The sequence below is a fragment of the Crocodylus siamensis genome, chromosome 5 (assembly GCF_052110815.1).
Source record: "Crocodylus siamensis isolate JL-2025a chromosome 5, ASM5211081v1, whole genome shotgun sequence".
Taxonomy (NCBI): Eukaryota; Metazoa; Chordata; order Crocodylia; family Crocodylidae; genus Crocodylus; species Crocodylus siamensis.
The window spans coordinates 21,765,093-21,782,099 of NC_143399.1; the positions used below are offsets into that span (position 1 = coordinate 21,765,093).

The 17,007-nt window shown below is 43.9% G+C and overlaps 1 protein-coding gene across 1 annotated transcript in view; it reads right to left on the bottom strand.

Moving 5' to 3' along the window:
* ERICH3 (glutamate rich 3) overlaps positions 1–17,007 on the bottom strand; it is an 83,400-nt gene that overhangs the window by 52,485 nt on the left and 13,908 nt on the right. Inside the window, exons 2-7 of the mRNA XM_090048583.1 lie at positions 13,360–13,453; positions 10,750–10,875; positions 8,680–8,751; positions 8,410–8,538; positions 6,884–7,042; positions 5,408–5,623 (exon numbers count right to left, since the gene is read on the bottom strand). Of these exons, the coding sequence (XP_089904709.1) occupies positions 5,408–5,623; positions 6,884–7,042; positions 8,410–8,538; positions 8,680–8,751; positions 10,750–10,875; positions 13,360–13,453 (796 nt within the window). The remainder of the gene's footprint in view (positions 1–5,407; positions 5,624–6,883; positions 7,043–8,409; positions 8,539–8,679; positions 8,752–10,749; positions 10,876–13,359; positions 13,454–17,007) is intronic.

Here is a 17,007-nt window from a genome sequence, read left to right on the forward strand (position 1 = left end):
TCTGAACAAGGGGTGAACAAAGGGGCAGCATTTGTACATTTTTAAAGTATTTATTCACTTGTTCTTTCACCAAAGTTAATCTACCTGAATTTCAAATAGATCCAGTACACCTATCAAATCCTTGGCCCCTATCTGCCATGACAGCAAGGCAAAGCTGCTCCTGCCTTGGGGCACTGAACATGTCAGGAGTGTGCTGCTGGGAGCTGACCATGCTGCGTTCCAGCAATGCCCTGATGGCATCATAAACCCAAAGGGCCAATCTAGCTGCAATAAAAAGAATCCTTACAGCTACTTTTACTCACAAGTGTAATGAAATTGGTAGTGAACCAGACCCAAAAACTAGTGCCTGCGCATCTTCATCAGATATATGTTCCATACATGGAGGAGTTACATTTTCTTTGAATTAGTAAATATCCAAATCTGACTTCGTGTATTTTGGTATCTAACACCTAAATTGGCTTCTCTCCCAATTTTAGGAACCCAGGTCTTATTTATTCCTATATGTCAGCTGACTTTTAGAATTGAAGTACTCTATTCTGCTTGCAAAGCACTTTGAGTTGCAGCAGGGCAAACGTAACATAGCAAATCATTAGGACAGTTAATTGTATCTTTCTCAGGTTGTGAACCACCTACAAGGAGGTTTTGATTTTGATTAGTCTGTTCATTATAAAGAACTTTTTGACCAATGTTTCAGGGGGGAAAAAAGTAACAGTTTATAATACAAATCTTCTGCTAACAGAAGATGGACCGGATGGTCCAATTAGTCTTTTCCATCCTCTCCGATTCCTTGAGTACGATGTGAGCCTCACTCGAGCATGATGTGAGCCTCACTGGACCTAATGCAAAACTGCCATGAGAATGGATCATGTCCTTTTTGTCAGATGCTGGGACCAACTGCATCAGGATGTCGGTTGGTCTGAAGCAATGAAAGCTAAAAACAAAGTTAATGTGAACGAAGTCGTAAAAGGGGCAATGATCCCAACACTCTGAACTCAATACTTTCTTCATTGGAAAGTCCTTGTAAATTGACCTTTAAAAAGAGTTTCATATTAATAATCAAAAGAGCAAAACCAGCTGAAGCATGTTTTTCTTAAGTATATATAGCTACAACTGCAAAAAAAAAAAGACAGAAAAAAAAGAAATTAATTCCTTTCCTACTTTTTCATTTGGATCACTTCCAAGGGAAGATTTCAGGCACTGTTGAATCAATGCCTGTCTAGATATTAATATATTAAAAGAATGTATCAAATTAATTCAGCTGTTGAAAAGCTCTGGCTGCTGCATTCAATTGAAAACAATGGAATGTCTTGTTACGCTTTAAAAAAGAAACATTTAGGGCAAGATTATACTTTTATTACGCTTGCCAAAGTAAAGATCCAGCTGGAATTACCACCGTTACTCTGACACATAGGACTGAGGCTACACAACACGTGTGCACCAACATTGGGCCTGTTCTGCTGTCCTTGCTCCTCTCCCGTCTAGGAGGCTGACCCCACTTTTAGTGCCGGCCAGAACAAGCCGTGAGCTGCAGCTGGGACACATTCCAAGCTGTTCGAAAGGGAGGCACACAGAGGTGGCTTTAAGAAAACTCTGTATCCTTCCCGCTGAATTTAGCACAAATCAAAGCAATACAAGGGTTCGTTTGTGATGGTCAACAACACAGAACCCCACCCCTGACCTTGGCTGCACCTCTACATTAGCAACTAGGAGTGAAGGTGACAGGGTATCTCCTTTTCTGGCTCCCTGCTACCAACAAACATGCAGCATGTGGATCTCATTCCCATAGGAGTTCACTGAGTCCAAGAGCTTAAGATGCAAAAAGAGACTGAACATTCATACATATGGATTATATGAAGTCATAAGTTATTGCCAGCAAACACTCTATGTGGGAAGCAGATTCCACACTCCTGTCTCATCACTCATCCCTCATAGTCACAGACAATATTAGGGCATCAAGGACACACATCAGATGCAGTGGGTGCATAGGTGACTGAGAAGGCTAATGTGTGACAAATTCCCTTCCACAAAGCTCACAAGTTCATCTGCCCTGTAAGCCAGGCTGCTGCTGTCATCATTCCCATCTCCTTGTATGCTTTTCTAGCCTACAGGGATGTCATCACTGTTCAAAATGCACCATACCTACCTTTGCCTTGGTGCTTCAGTATGGCAGCACTCAAAGGGTGCATCCAGATGAGCGAGCATGTGCCTCTTGCAGTGTCTCAAATCCCTTTCAGACACTGCAATAGGCATGTGTGGGAACAAAAAACGTTTCCCGCACTGCAAATTTGCAACGTGGGGGCAAAATTAGACCCCTGTCAAAAAGTACCCTGTGGGGAAAAGCAAGACAGGGCATGGTCTGGGACCATGGTCTGGGACCTGAGGCAACCAGAGGCTTGGTCCTCCACGGAGATGCTCTGGTAGCCAGCCAGAGCATCTCTATGGCTGGCCCTTGCCCCAGTGCTGAAGCATGCTACCTGCCTGTGCAGAGCAGGCAGCAGGGCAAGCTGCAGGGACCTGGATCGGGCTTTGTGGCAGGTAAATAAGGGGGTTGGAGGGCTGGAGGAGGGGGGGAGGGGACCATGGAGAGCAGTCCACCCAATCTCAGCCCCTATTCGTTCCCCCCCACCCCGATCACTCTCCCGCCCGGCCCCAGCCCCACCACTCTCACCAGCAGTAGCAGCAGTGGTTGGGGCTGTCTGGGGCTTCATGGCACAGCCCCCCCACCTCCATGGGGGGCAGCGGGGCTTGGCCCCAGCTTCCTGGCACCCATGCTGCTGTATTGCATGGGTGCAGCCTAGCTCAGCAGGGTACCACACGCTGTCCCAGAGCTCCTAGCTTCTTGGGCTGAGCGGTGCCAAACCCTGGGTGACAGCTGCAGCACACCTGAGCTGCCAGACAGCGCGCAGCCCCCAGCTGAGCCAGGCCACACCTGCACAACATGGAAGCTGCACCATTGGGGCCAGGTGGCCAAGGTCAAGCCCCACTGCCCCTGGCAGCCCCATGCCATGCAAGGGGGCTGTGCCATGAGGCCCTGAGCCACCCCATCTGCTGCTGCTGATAAGCTGTGGATGGTGCAAGAGGCTGAAGCCAGGTGGGGGAGCAATGCGGGGGGGTGGGGCAGCAACTGAGAAGGGAAGCCTAGAGCCGACTAGGGGAATCCCTGAATCATCTTTGGGCTCTTGATCGCTCCCCTACTTGTTTCCACCTCCTGGTCATTCTCTTGCTTATCTCCAGCCTCCAGAGGACTGGAGACTGAGCAGGAGAATGAGCAGGGGACAAGCTGGAGATCCCACCCTCCACCGCTTGTCTACAGCCTCCCGAGGCTGGAGATGAGCAGGAGAACAAGCAGGAGGCTGAAGACAGCAGGGGAATGTCTCCAGCTCATCTCCTGAGGCTGGAGACGAGCAGGGGAACCAATAGGAGGCTGCAGACAAGCACCTGGAGATGAGCTGGAGACATTCCCCTGCTGTCTCCAGCCTCCTGCTTGTTCTCCTGCTCATCTCCAGCCTTGGGAAGCTGAAGACAAGCAGAGGAATGCGCAGGAGAACAAGCAGGGGCCTGGAGACCAGCAAGGGGGCTGGGAGGTGCTGGGACCCTGCAGGCACAGCAGTCCATGCGCTGTGGGGGGGCTCTGCTCTGTTGGGGGCAGGGGACTGACCCCTCCTAAGCAGCCCCTATACCCACAGCCCCCCCCATACACTGACCCATATGTCCCCCACATCCCTCCACACCTACCCATCTCTTCATGGATTGGCTCTGGCCCACAGGGGCTGACAGCCCCTTTTCTGGGGTATTTGCTTATCATTCTCCTGTACCATGTGGCCAGTGGCACTGAACCCTTACAATTAATGTTCAATATTTATGCAATCAGCATGCTGCACAACCTCAGTCTGTCATACCAGTTAAGGTGAAGTCAGATTCACTGGAACCTCTGCTACAGTGTCTCTAGCTGCTGGACAGGCCTTCTTCATACTTTCCAAATCCCACATCTACGTAGCAGTCGATAGTAGCACTGCCCTGTAGACTGTTCTTCTTCAATGAGTCTGCCAAAGGCCACACTACCTTTACAGACATGAGAGCTCACCCTCATTAATTCAGGCACAGCTAGTCAGGACACTTCCAAGAGAGATGAATTCATGAATGACAGGCAGTTCATTTCCACCCAAGGTTATTCAAAAGTTTTGCATAGCTTCTTTCCAGGGCTACCTGGTGCTGGACATCATATTTTTCTGTTTTATAGTTGGCCCAAAATCCAGACCTGCTGATCTGGCCAAAGCTTTGGGGATGTCAGTGAAAGCCAAATAGAAATGTTGGTTTTGTTCCTGGGAACTAATATGTACCTACCATTCTCTAGCTAGCTGACTGAAACTCTCTCCAGGATTTTCCTATCCATCATGTGCAAGAGCAAAGGGTTGAAGAGGATCCAGAATAGTCTTACCACCTGTGGCCAACAGACAGATCACCTGATAATTACCACATTTTTATTTCTCAACTTTGCTCATGTAGATTTAAAAAATGGCTGGGTCTCTGAGGGTATGCTCCTTTCATTCCATATTCAGGAAAAGAACTGATATAAGTGCCCAGCTAGGATCTTGCATCCAATTTTATAAACTTCTCGGAGTATTGCATCTGATCCAGGTGTTGCACCATTTCTCAGCAATGCGACAAGTTTCTACTTCTTCCCAAGTCAGCACTGTGTTAAAGGCATCAACATGTCCAGGTTGTGTAAAGCCATGTAGTACACCCGTGGCAATGTTCTGTTCAATGCAGAGTAGCTCCTAAAAATGTTGTACCTACTATTCTGTTGTGTTTTGTTAGCAGTGCTTTCACCTCCCTGCTCTTTATCAGCATTAACACAGCACAAGTTGGTCCACGGGTGGTTGAGATCTGCATAGAACTGCCCTGTTACTCTTTTAAGTTGACATCTGATGAGTAAGCCTACTTCAGTGAGTTTGTCATGAAGTGCAAGGCTACACTACTATAGTCCATTTTGACCATCATAGTTAAGATGGGCCAAGTTCATTTTAGTGTACTCTACTTTTCTTCAAGCAAAAGTTGAATAGCTTCATCAGGTTTGGTAGCCATAACTGCCTACTCCAGGTTCTTTACAGCATCTTCACTTTGTCCAGAAACAGGCAGCTGGATTAGATGGACCTTGAGTCCATTTCAATATGTGCCCCTGTTTTCAAACACCAATATTTTTTAAATACATTTAAAAACTCTAAACATTTTAGTGTATGCGGAACCAGATGCCTAACATAACCACTATACCTTTTTTTTTCTTTCTACCAATAGGATCAACATGGGTCCAGTCACTTCAACTACAATATCCAGTCTCTTCATATACACAGTTGAAAGTGAGGTTCTTTAAGGCACGTAATATAAATACCAAAAAGACAAAAAGTACCTTTGTTAAAAGTTGCTCTAAGCCATTTGGTGCAGTGGTGGGACGAAATAGTCTCCCTCTGGCTGCCCCCTGTCTCACAGACTTTCCATTCTTATCTCCTTTTGTGGGTGGGGGTGGCACTGGTATCACATAATTGTTCATGATGGGAAGTTGATATGGGGATATTCCATTTGAGTAATCCACTGAATTTGTCAATCCTATCATACCTTTATTTCCCTGAAATCATAGTAACAGGTTAAAACCAAGTTCATGCAAATACTGAATTTACTCAGCACAACTCAGTACTGTATTGGACTGTACATGGTCTGACTGTGTTTTGTATTTTCCATTCAGAAAACAGATTTTTAAAAAAAAACCCTCCATAATTTGTGTCCAAGGTTTTGTTCATGCAGCCATTTGTGTATGAAACAAAGAATCTGAATCTCCATATACAAACCTGCAAATGCAAATGGAGAAACAGCTCTGGTCTTTTGAAAAGTTGAACCCCACTATCTAATAAAGTGAACAGAATTAGTGTGTACAGTTAAAATATATATATATATATATTTTTTTTTATAGTGGTGATTTTCTTTCCTTGTAGGCAAAACCCAAAAGAGCTACATCTCATCCAGATTAAGAATATTCATCACAAATTACCTCAATGCATTTCTAAGTAGAGCTCTACTTCCCCTACAAGCTGAATTTTAGCCAGGAGCGCAGAAGATACCAAGGCACCAAAAATGAAGACAGGCATACAGAGGAAACGCCCAAATCTTTGCATGTTCTGGAACTGGGATTTGCATTAAGTTACCATTAGCTATTTCATGTGAGTGCTGGCTAGAAAGACAAGCGCGTGATAGTTCATAATTCTGCATGCATGACAGATTTTTGCAATGATTATAGCCCCTATTCAGAAGCCACCCAACCCATGGACTAAAACATCTGAACTGGACCCCTTTTCTAGATGATGGGAAGGAAAAGCTGAATTTCACTTTTAAATAACAGCTGGGAATAACTTTAAATAACAGCACATGCCAACTCTCATTAACCTGCTCCCCTCCGTCTTTCTGGTTCTTTGATTTAAAAGGGAGAAGTACAGGAAATAAAAGAGAAGTGGTGGCCTCTTCCTTTACAAATGTGGAGAGTAAAGGTGAAGCCTTGCTGAGATGCACTTAAATATTCCCAGCTGTTGCTGTTAATAGGTATGCACCCTCAAAACTTTCCTGAGTGAAGATTTTGTATGCAAAGAGTATACTACAAAAGCAGTGTCCATTGCATTTTCTCATTGCTGTGATCGAGGATTGGGCATGAAGCCAATAGGACAATGCCTTTTGCAAAACTAAAAGAAGGTTAAAAAGGAGAGCCTGAATAGAAAGCTGATAAATGATAGTACAGTAGGCACTTTGTCTGTGACTCACAGTATTAAGCTATTTTAAAATCATCCTTTCTACAGAGTTCCTAAAATTGAATAATTTTCATAAAGAAATCAAGGCTAACCCCATTGGTAAAATGATGATTATGTTCAAGCATTGACACCTTCTGCTTGGAACTCAGAGTCTTTGGTACAGATCCTGCTGTGGCATAGCTGTGAAGTGGTTGCAGCCGAACTGGGCGTTGCATGTTTTCTGGTGCAGTGTTCGGTCGAGGAGAGAAAGACTGAATGAGTGAAATAAGAGTGAACATTTAAAAAAGGAAGTAATTTCCATAAATAATCCTGTAAGAGGCTCAATACTATTACAGATAAACCTCAGACCTGCAAACCTTAATCAAACTTTGCAATTGGACATGGAGATTTGGCAGAGTTAAAGCAAAAGCAAATGATACCCAAAGAACAAGATGAACCTTGGAGTGCAGAATCTCAAAACATAACCATGCGAGCAGAGCAGCTCCTTCCTGCCTCACAAAGTGACTGATAATTTTGGGGGCCCACCCTGAGGAGACTAATTTTCCAAAAGACCTGAAGATCTGAAGTGCAAGCCCCTTCAAGGGTCTCACATGGAGTGCTCAAACCTTTTCTGAGACTCTTTCCCATTACCTAGCTTTGCCAATGTAAGATCACAATGTCGTTCACATATGGTTATGAGCTCTTAGGGGCCACTTCAGATGATCCTATATTAGACTTCAGTCCTGGGGCAAGGAGTCTGCATAGGACACAGGTTTTAATCAATAGTCAGCAGTTCTCTGACACTTTCTCTTTTATCTCTTCTTTTTATGCCCTGTAGAACACAAACGTTCAAAATTCTGAGCTTAGAAAACTGCTAAATATTGATCAAAACCTAACGTTTTTCTTCCCTGCAAGCTTACTCTCTAATTTGGTATTGACAGTTAAGGCTATTTAGAGGTCCATGGTCTGGATATGAGGGAAGAGAAGGCACAGGAGGGAGAAGGACATAGAGGACTTGTCGAATGACAAGATTGGAAGAGACCTCAGGCATCATCTACTCCACCCGAGAGTCAACCAGCCCAAAACACTGATTCCGTGGGTGCAAATTATTACTACAGAAATGGAAAGCCAAATTTCAGCACTAATAATGATTCTGAATATTAGCCATCCCCTTAACAAAAGCATAAACCACCTGCCTGGGCCAGAAACACTCCAAAGGACATCTCCTGTGGCATGTCATTTAGCACATCACCCCTTCTCTTCTCTCCCCCAGAAAAGCCTTAATTGTTTTTCTTATTTTATGATATGTACAAACTTGCCTAGAACTACTGCATTTACCCTCTTGTTGATAATACAGAGTGTACTGATACTGGTCTAATCATGGTTGCAGGTGAGAAAGAAAGTTTTAACATAGATTTATCATGAGGCAACGCTACCTTGTACTAAGCACAGCATCACAAGGAGATTCCTTTCAAAAAGCCTGACCCTGCTCCCACAAGAGCAAATAGGAATTTCCTCTACAACTACACAACAGTTAGGCCACAAGTATGGAGTAATTAGGGAAGCGAATGCCACAGACAAGAGGTCTGTGTTTATGAACATACATGTGGTAGGATCAGGGGTACTTGGCAGGACTTACCAATCGTGAGTGACCAGATTGTTCTCCATCAACTAAAGGAGGGTGTCGATAATGATTTCTTGGAGCAGTGGGTGGGTGCGGAGAGAGCAGAAGATTAGCATCTTCCCCTGATCTTCTTGAACGTTCCACCTAGAAGGGAAAGTTATGCATCTGAGCCTCCGCAACTCCTTAGAGATCGTTTTACTACCACGGGGCTGGTCCCACCAAGGTGTAAGTGACACAAGGCAGCAGTGCCGAGCGCTCAGGGCCACTCTGGTCAAACAACCTTACCTTGATTCTCTGCACCCTCTCCTTCCTCACAACATTTTCCAGTTTTCTTTTTATTTCTAGCTGGTGATGACGCTATCAGGGTGATAGAGAAAGAAATCCCATTAATAACCACACCAAGTGTCAATGGAAACAACAGGACTGAGCCTCTGGCTACTCCTTGTGGCTAGGGACAGATATTCAAAAAGCCTTAGGCTGAAGGCTAGGGACAGACATTACACATAAAGTGATCAGAAACTGGTTTAAACCTGTAACAGAACAGATGCTCAGTGCACATAAACCAGTTTGAAAATGGCCGAAACTGGTTTGAGATAAACCTGGTTGAATCTAGTATCAGACTTAACTGATTTGGGTCAAACCATTTTATGCAATGTCTGTCCCAGATCCTTTGCTGGTTAGTATAACCTGGCTAGGCTAAATCAGTTTGTAACCCAACAGAAATCCCCTCTGGACTGAAAAAATGCCTGCAGTAGCTCAGACTAGAAGCCAGGGGGCACTACAGCAGCCCTCCTTTCCCTTTACAGTGCTGAGCTAAGGGGGGGCATGGCCAGGCCCCCAGGATGTTCTGATTAGGCAGAGGTTCCCCCCTGCCTCCTGACCAGCCCACCAGGGAGTTGATAATACAGTGTTTATCACCCCTAACTCAGTGTTTATCACCCCATTAAGAAAATAACAGAGGGACATTACCAGCTACCTGTTGATTCTGCCTTTGTCCCGTCTGCCACAGCATGGACTATAGCCAGCATGTGGTCTGCTAGCTAATGCTGTGCCTCTGTGCAAGACAGAGGGGACAGGGATCCCTGCTTAACAGGGAGTGGTGAGGGGGATGGGGGGCAGAGACCTGGTGCAGGTGCAGATAAGCTACTCTGTAGGTCTGGGTCCCTATCAGGGGAGCTTGGGTACAGCTCTCTCCACTTCTGCCAGATCACTCAGGAAAGAAATGGGATAAGTTCTCAAAACCTATGCTGAATAACTATTCCCTTTTTCCAGCTATGCATTTTAGTAGAAGATTATTGAGACCCCGGTCTGAAACATGACATAAAAAGATGCAAATGCATTACATAATTAAGTAATACATAAATTACACATTTCAAAAGACACGTTTTTCTACTCTACTGTTGTGATGTTTGTGTGAGCCAAGATGACTCAGTCTCAGGGACCAGACTGGAGCAAATATTATAATGCTTGTGACTACAAGCTACATGGAGCAGGGCTGAGTCAGCCAATCAGATTACATGCATATCCTAGGTGTTATGCCAGTTAAAAAGTCACTGATGGAATATTTAGTCAGGAATCTAAGCTGGCCAGCACAACAAACTACAGCAAAGAGGACAGCTGTTTAAATGCCAACATCTCTGCCACCACTCAGAATTTGGAGTTGAAGCTTGGGAGTACTTTAAAACCCAGAATCTTTAAAAAGGGTGCTGAGCTTACGCTCAAATTCAGTGCAATTGTAGAGATAATGTAGTTTAAGCAGATGTCACTAATTTTATTCTTTTTCTTTTTAGAGCTTGGAAATTGAGCTACAGATGGTGAGGGCTAAGGAGTTTGGAATGGCTATATTGCAGACCAATACAGTTAAGAGAAACATGGAAGGCCAATTTAGAGAAGTTCATATTTTCAGTTCAGCCTAAAGCTTGTATGCAACAACACACTAAGGTGCCTTTACTATTTGGCACATGACTGCATTTTATCTGATCCTATAAAGAGCCTCCTTACAACCCTATCTGGGAGTGATGGGCAACTCTCTCCCTTCTTCTTGCCACTGCCTGCAGCTTTATTTGTCAAGTGTTAAACAGCTGTTCTATGACCAAAATATTGGGCACAGAGAGGGATGAGTACTGGGGTTAGTCGGTGTTCCAAAACTATTCTTATTGCTGGAATCACAAGAATGGTGGCTCCTTGCCTTTCTCCCCACAAAGGAATACTTTGTGGGGAGAAAGGCAAGGAGAACACTTCTCAGGGGAAATACCAGGTCATAACATTAAAAACAACCCAACACTACAGAACAGCATCTAGGCATGACTAGGTAATTGTTCAAAAAGTCTTATGAAGTAGATAATACACACTTACCTCCATGTCAAGGACCCTGTGAAATATGGCCTGAGCTAGGCACTCCCGAACATATTTTTGGTGATCCTTCCTCATCACATTGAGATGATATTCTCTCTCTGATATTATTCTTCCACTTCTTGAGATCTGCCGTGAACAAATAAAAGGAAAGCATACAGAAAAAAGACGATGGAATCTAAACAAACCATGCGCAGAATGAGAGGAAAAATCCTTTTCTCTGTACATATTATAGTCACCTTAATGAAGTTCCCTCCTTAGGTATTAAAACTACTAGTGAGATATAAAATACATTAGCAAATGGCTCATTTCAATTGTATTTTATATGTAACTTTGATGTTTTGATACTGCCTTTTAAAACAATTCAATAATCTAACTTTGTATAATAAAGGCTTACAAATTCTCACGATGAGACCTTCAAATTAATGCCAGAACTAGTGAAAACATTGTTGATTTATCATAAGCATCCAAAAAAATATTGTCTCTAAAATATGAGACACAGTGACAGAGGTACTGGTTGAAGCATTACTACGTGGTAATATGGTGCTATTCATATATAACGACTTATTACAACATTGCCCCAAACTTAGTCCTACACAAAGGTTAGCTACTATTTACACGTAAAATGTAACTAGGGGTCTCCAATACCACAAAGCCATGTGGACTGTTGTATTATAACAGGCAATTATGTTTCTTAACACCTCAGTTTCAATAACTACTTCCTTGTTGTGAGAGAGTGCTTATGCTAAGCAAGACCTAGCATTAAAAAAAAAAAATGCACTAAAACTCCCAGAATGCTTCAAGGAGGCTGAGGAGTCAGCGATGGACATTCTGGTAATCACTTTCTGACCCTTAGATGAAAATACTGAACTTCTGACCTTTGAACAGGCTAAACCACAATGACGAAAAAACAACCGCATATTATGTCAGTTTTGACATTTTAACCCTGCAAAAACCAGCAAAACATATAGATGAATAATGTATTTAGGTTATAAAAAATTAGCATAAGAAATATAAAGGTCATTAAGGATTAACATAAGAAGCGTAATGATTATAATACAAAGCGTATCACCTGATATTATAATATAGAGAAGTTAACTAAATAACCAATAGAAGTAAGAATTAGAAATGCATATGTATAAGTGTTATCATATATAACTAATAGTAAAGTTATGTTAGATGCCTCACTTCCAGCATGGGGACAGTTTTGTATCTTTTGCCTAAAAAAAGATAAGGGACTCCTTTTAAATGAGCTGTTGACCAGTTCTGAGACTACTGAATCAGGCAGCCGCACCTAGCCTCCGTGTTAGAGAGCAAGGGCTTGATTTGGGAACCTCGTGAACCAACAGACCTCCTTTAGTTTATGACTTTGTGAAACAATAAAAGTTTTAAATTGAACAGGTCTGAGCCTGTGCTTAATTCAGTCCTATATAATTCGGCATCGAGCTCCCACACTTGTGAACCATTCAAGGCTCAGTCAGAAGCAGTTTTATACTGCTGTAAGTATCATTTAAAATTCTCAGTGATCAGACAATTCCCCATGTGGCTCATTAGGAGATATGACATTTTCTTTTCTTTGGCTGAATGTTTCACACTATATTTACAGTGCAGTGTCCTCCCTTTAAGTCTCTGCAATCTACTAATTTAACCTAATACCATTAAATATAATATTAAATAGGGAAAAAGTGAACAAGTTGTAAGCCTATGCATTCACACACCATAATTAATATATAGAGATACGTAGCTATCTAGTAATAGATAGACAGATAATATCTACTGTGTAGGCTTGAGAGTTCATAGCAAGATGGAACCAGTAAACTTGCTTTATAACCCATATACCCATATTAATAATGAGTGACATTTTTATGGCCCAGTCATACAAGACTATGAGCACCCTCAGCTCCTCTGGTCTCCAATTCTGAAGTATGTCAAGTACTTCCTGCAACATACTAACTGCCTTAAACTCCCACTGGTGTTCCTGAGGCCACTTTGCAGGCAACAGACCAGGTCAGGATTAGCCCCTGTACTCTGTTCTATAGGATCATCCCATTTCTAGTAATATAGCTCTGTATCCCTCAACTATTACTATACTTACAGGATTCCAGATCACATTGGACCCATAGTATGCTAGCTTATTGGCAGGGTTAGTAATGAGGTGATGAAAATGCAAAGTGATGACATTACATCACGCTGTCATGGTATGATTTCATGTGTTCAGCTAGTTGACAAATTTTTGAAAGCAGTGACCTTACCTCTACTAAGGAGCTAAAGTAGGAGTGTCAAACTCAACAGGTCTCAAATCAGGTCTAGACCACAGGAATCCTTACAGGATGGAGCTGAACATGGATTTGGTGGTAGGACAAGCCAAGTCAGCAGTGGGATGAGCAGCACCATGGAGCTGTAGAGGTTAATACAGCCAACACTCACCTCCCACAAATGGCCCCATCCCCAGGGGAGCTCTGTACCCCAGATGTCAGCAGCAGGCCCCACAAAGCCTGTTGACATAGCTCCATGAGCTAAATCTGGCCTGCAGGCCATGTTTAACACTTTGTGACTACAAAAACTGACAGCACTAAAATCCTTTGGGTAAAAAGGTTGAGATTTGAAACCTACCAGCCCTGATCGGTGGAGATGCCGTCTTATCCTCGTATTGCTGAAGTATCCAGTCAAGTGTTTGTCTGTGAGGCTGTTGTAAGTTGCAAGTGGTCTGAAACCAAGAAATGTAGTCATTATGGAGACATTATAAGAAGCTAGGGCTTAACCTTTACATTAGCTCTCTTGTCAAAGTTACAAAGAATCTGCAGTGGACAAGCCTAGATACATACAATGCTCTCTTAAAGAACTGAACAAAACCAACATTTCTATTTGGCTTTCACTGACATCCAATCCCCACATGCCCAGCGGCAAACCCAGAAGTGGACCGGAAATAGTTCCAGTCCATTTCTGGGTCCACTGAGAAGCGTACTTGGCCCCACCCTCATGTCTCCCCAGCTCAGCAATCAGCTGTGGGGGGACCCCAGGTGCCCCCTAGACCCAGGAGGCACCAGTTGCCAAGCCAGGGAGGTGCGGGGAGACCCCCCAGCATGCTCTCAAGTGGACCTGGAAGTGACCGGAAGTGCTTCTGGTCCATTTCCGGGTCTTCTGTCGAGCGCACTGGGAGTCCCCCATGTTTCTGTGGGATGCTCCATCTGCCCCACCATCACAGCATTCACAAGCTGTCTAGTACCTAGAGGTGCGTAGAAAAAACATTTAAGTTATTTCTATGTCCAAATCACCGAGTCTTTCCGAATTGATTCGAAGCGTTCTGATACAATTCAGAGAGATTAAAGGGTCCTCTGATTTGATTCAGATTCAGAGATTTGGCCACTGAACTGGATCGATTCTCTTCTGAATCGAATCAGGGACCGAAGCGTCGCACAGCTCTAGCAGATGGTACACAGAAGCAGGGAGAAGTGAAAAGCTCTGTATCCTCAACAGATGCATGCACTGCACACACACCCTTGCCTCAGAGTGCTAGCCCACGACTGCAGGCTGGTAACACCCGCACCCCTTGAGCAGTGAGTGTGGAAAAGCCTAGGACTGCAGACAGGGTAGGGCTTCACCCCCCTCTACTCAGAACACTGCTGCCACCTGGCCATGCCCCCCTCAGTTTGGCTCTGTGGAGGGGGAAGGAGGGCTTCTTTAGCACTCCTCCCAGCTTCCAGCCCAAGCTACTGCAGGTATGTGCCTGGTTTTCCTCAGTCCAGAGGGATTGTCTGTATGATTGGAAACCAGTTCAGCCTAGCCAGGTTAAACTAACTTGCAAAGGTTAAATCAATTCAGGCTTTTTGAATGTCTGTCCCTAGCCCAGGAGTTCTGCTTCACACCCCTCCCACCACCCATAACCCTCCCAATACATTCCCTCCCTCTATAGTGGGGATAGAAGGAAGCAATGAGGCAGATATGCTGCCTCCACTAGAGTCTTCCTAGAAATAGGGAATTCTCTGTCAGCTTTCTCCAGAAGCTTCATGTTATTCTTGTGCTGATAATATTCTACCATTAACAGACCACAGAAGCTGCCTTTTTCAGTCCACAGAGTATGAACAGAAGCTTCTATCTAGCACTAGTATATATAAAAAAAAAAAAACATGATTCAGTTTCCATAATAAACCCTGGGCCATTTTTTATTTTTAGTGATGTGAAATTAACATTCAAGTTGTCAGTATGGGATGCAATTCGCCAAGAATGCTAAAAGGTTTGTCTCAGCTTTAGCATTCTTTCTGAGCATTTCCTTACATTTTTACAGAACATCTGTATTTGTAATGCTCTCACCATTGCAATGTGCATGTAACAAGGCTATTCATAGAACCATAGAAAATTACAGTTGGAAGGGACCTTAGGAAGTTATTTAGTCCACCCCCATGCTAAAAGCAGGACTATCCCTAACTGTTTCATCCTAGCCAAGGATTGGTCTAGCTGGGTCTTAAAAACCAACAAGGAGCAAGATTCCACAACCTCTCTGGGTAGCCTGTTCCAGTGTTTCATTACCCTCCTAATGAAAATTGTTTTCCTAATATCTAATATTAACTTCCCTTGCTGCAACTTGAGACCATTGCTCCTTGTTCTGTCATCTGCTGCCACAAACAGCCTAGCTCCATCCTCTTTGAAACTACCCTTCAGGTAGCTGAAGGCCGTTATGAAATACGAGCTCAGTCTTCTCTTCTCCAAACTAAATAAGCCCAGTTCCCTCAGCCTCTCGTCCTAAGTCATGTTCCTCAGTCCTCCTCTGGACTCTCCAATTTGTCCACAACCTCCCTATCACAAGGGGCCCAAAACTGGACATACTACTCCAGATGTGGCCTCGTCAGTAGCAAGTAAAGCACTTCCCTCCTTCTGCTGGCAGCACTCCTACTAATGTAGCCCAATATGCCATTAGCCTTCTTCGCAACAAGGGTACACTATTAGCTCATATCCAGCTTCTTGTCCTCTGTAAGCCCTGAGTCCTTTTATGAAGAGCTGCTGCTTAGCCAGTCAGTTCTCAGTCTGTACCAATGCATATAATTGTTCCATCCTAAGTGAAGGACTTTGCATTTGTCTTTACTGAACGCCAGATTTCTTTTGGTCCAATCCTCCAATGTGTCTAGGTCTCTCTGAATCCTAACCCTATGCTCCAGCATATCTACTACTCCCCCAAGCTTGGAGTCATCCACAAACTTGCTGAGTGTACACTCCATCCCATCTTCCAGGTCACTGATGAAGACACTGAACAAAACCAGACCCAGCACTGACACCTGGGGCACTCTACTTGATTCCAGCTGCCAACTAGACATCAAGGCAATGCTTACTACATTTGAGCCCAACGATAAAGCCAGTTACCATAATAGCATTTACTTTCTACCACGTGAATGTCACAGAAGGTGTGAACATGATAGACTTAAAAACATTACGGCTACATCTCATAACTTATAGTCCGTTCATCCAACACATACTTCCTTAGCTTACTTACAAGAATATCATAGGAGATCGTATCAGAAAACTTGCTGAAATCAAGGTATATCACATCCACTGTTCTTCTCACATCCACAAAGCCAGTCATCACATCATAGAAAGCAATCAGGCTGGGCAGACATGAATTGCCCCTGGTGAATCCATGCTGACTGTTCCTAATCACCTTCTCCTCCAAGTTCTTAAAAATGAATTCCTTGAGGACCTGCTCCATGATTTTAAAGGACTGAGGTGATGCTAAACAGTTGTAGTTCCCCAGTTCCTCCTTCTTCCTGTTGGCTTAGAAATGGTATTTAAAAGACCGTTTTGGGGGAATTGTCTTATAGGTATACATTTATGCATTATAAGGGGTCAAGATGGGCAGCAGGGGTTAACTGAATTTCTAAAGAGCTTGGGAAACACACACACAGCTTCTTATGGTCCTGGAGGTAGACGGGTTGTCTAGCACAACAAGGCCAATGGATGGACCCAGTCTGAGAATGAAAGGGGGCTTACCATAACACGAGATTACAACCTTCGAGGCAGACGCGTTGTCTAACATAACAAGGACACAGTCTAGGAAATAGCCTGGAAAGCAAAGGAAGTATGTCCCATAATGCAAAATAAGTGATACCAGCAACCAGCCCTCAGACAGCAGGGGGGCCTAAATCTCAGTTCTGGGGGAACGCACCAAATTAGGAGAAGGCCCAGAAGGCTACATGGAAGTGTAACCACAAAGAGACAGCCAACCAAAAATAGCCACAGATGGAGAGTCATCAGGAGTCATCACGGGGAAGG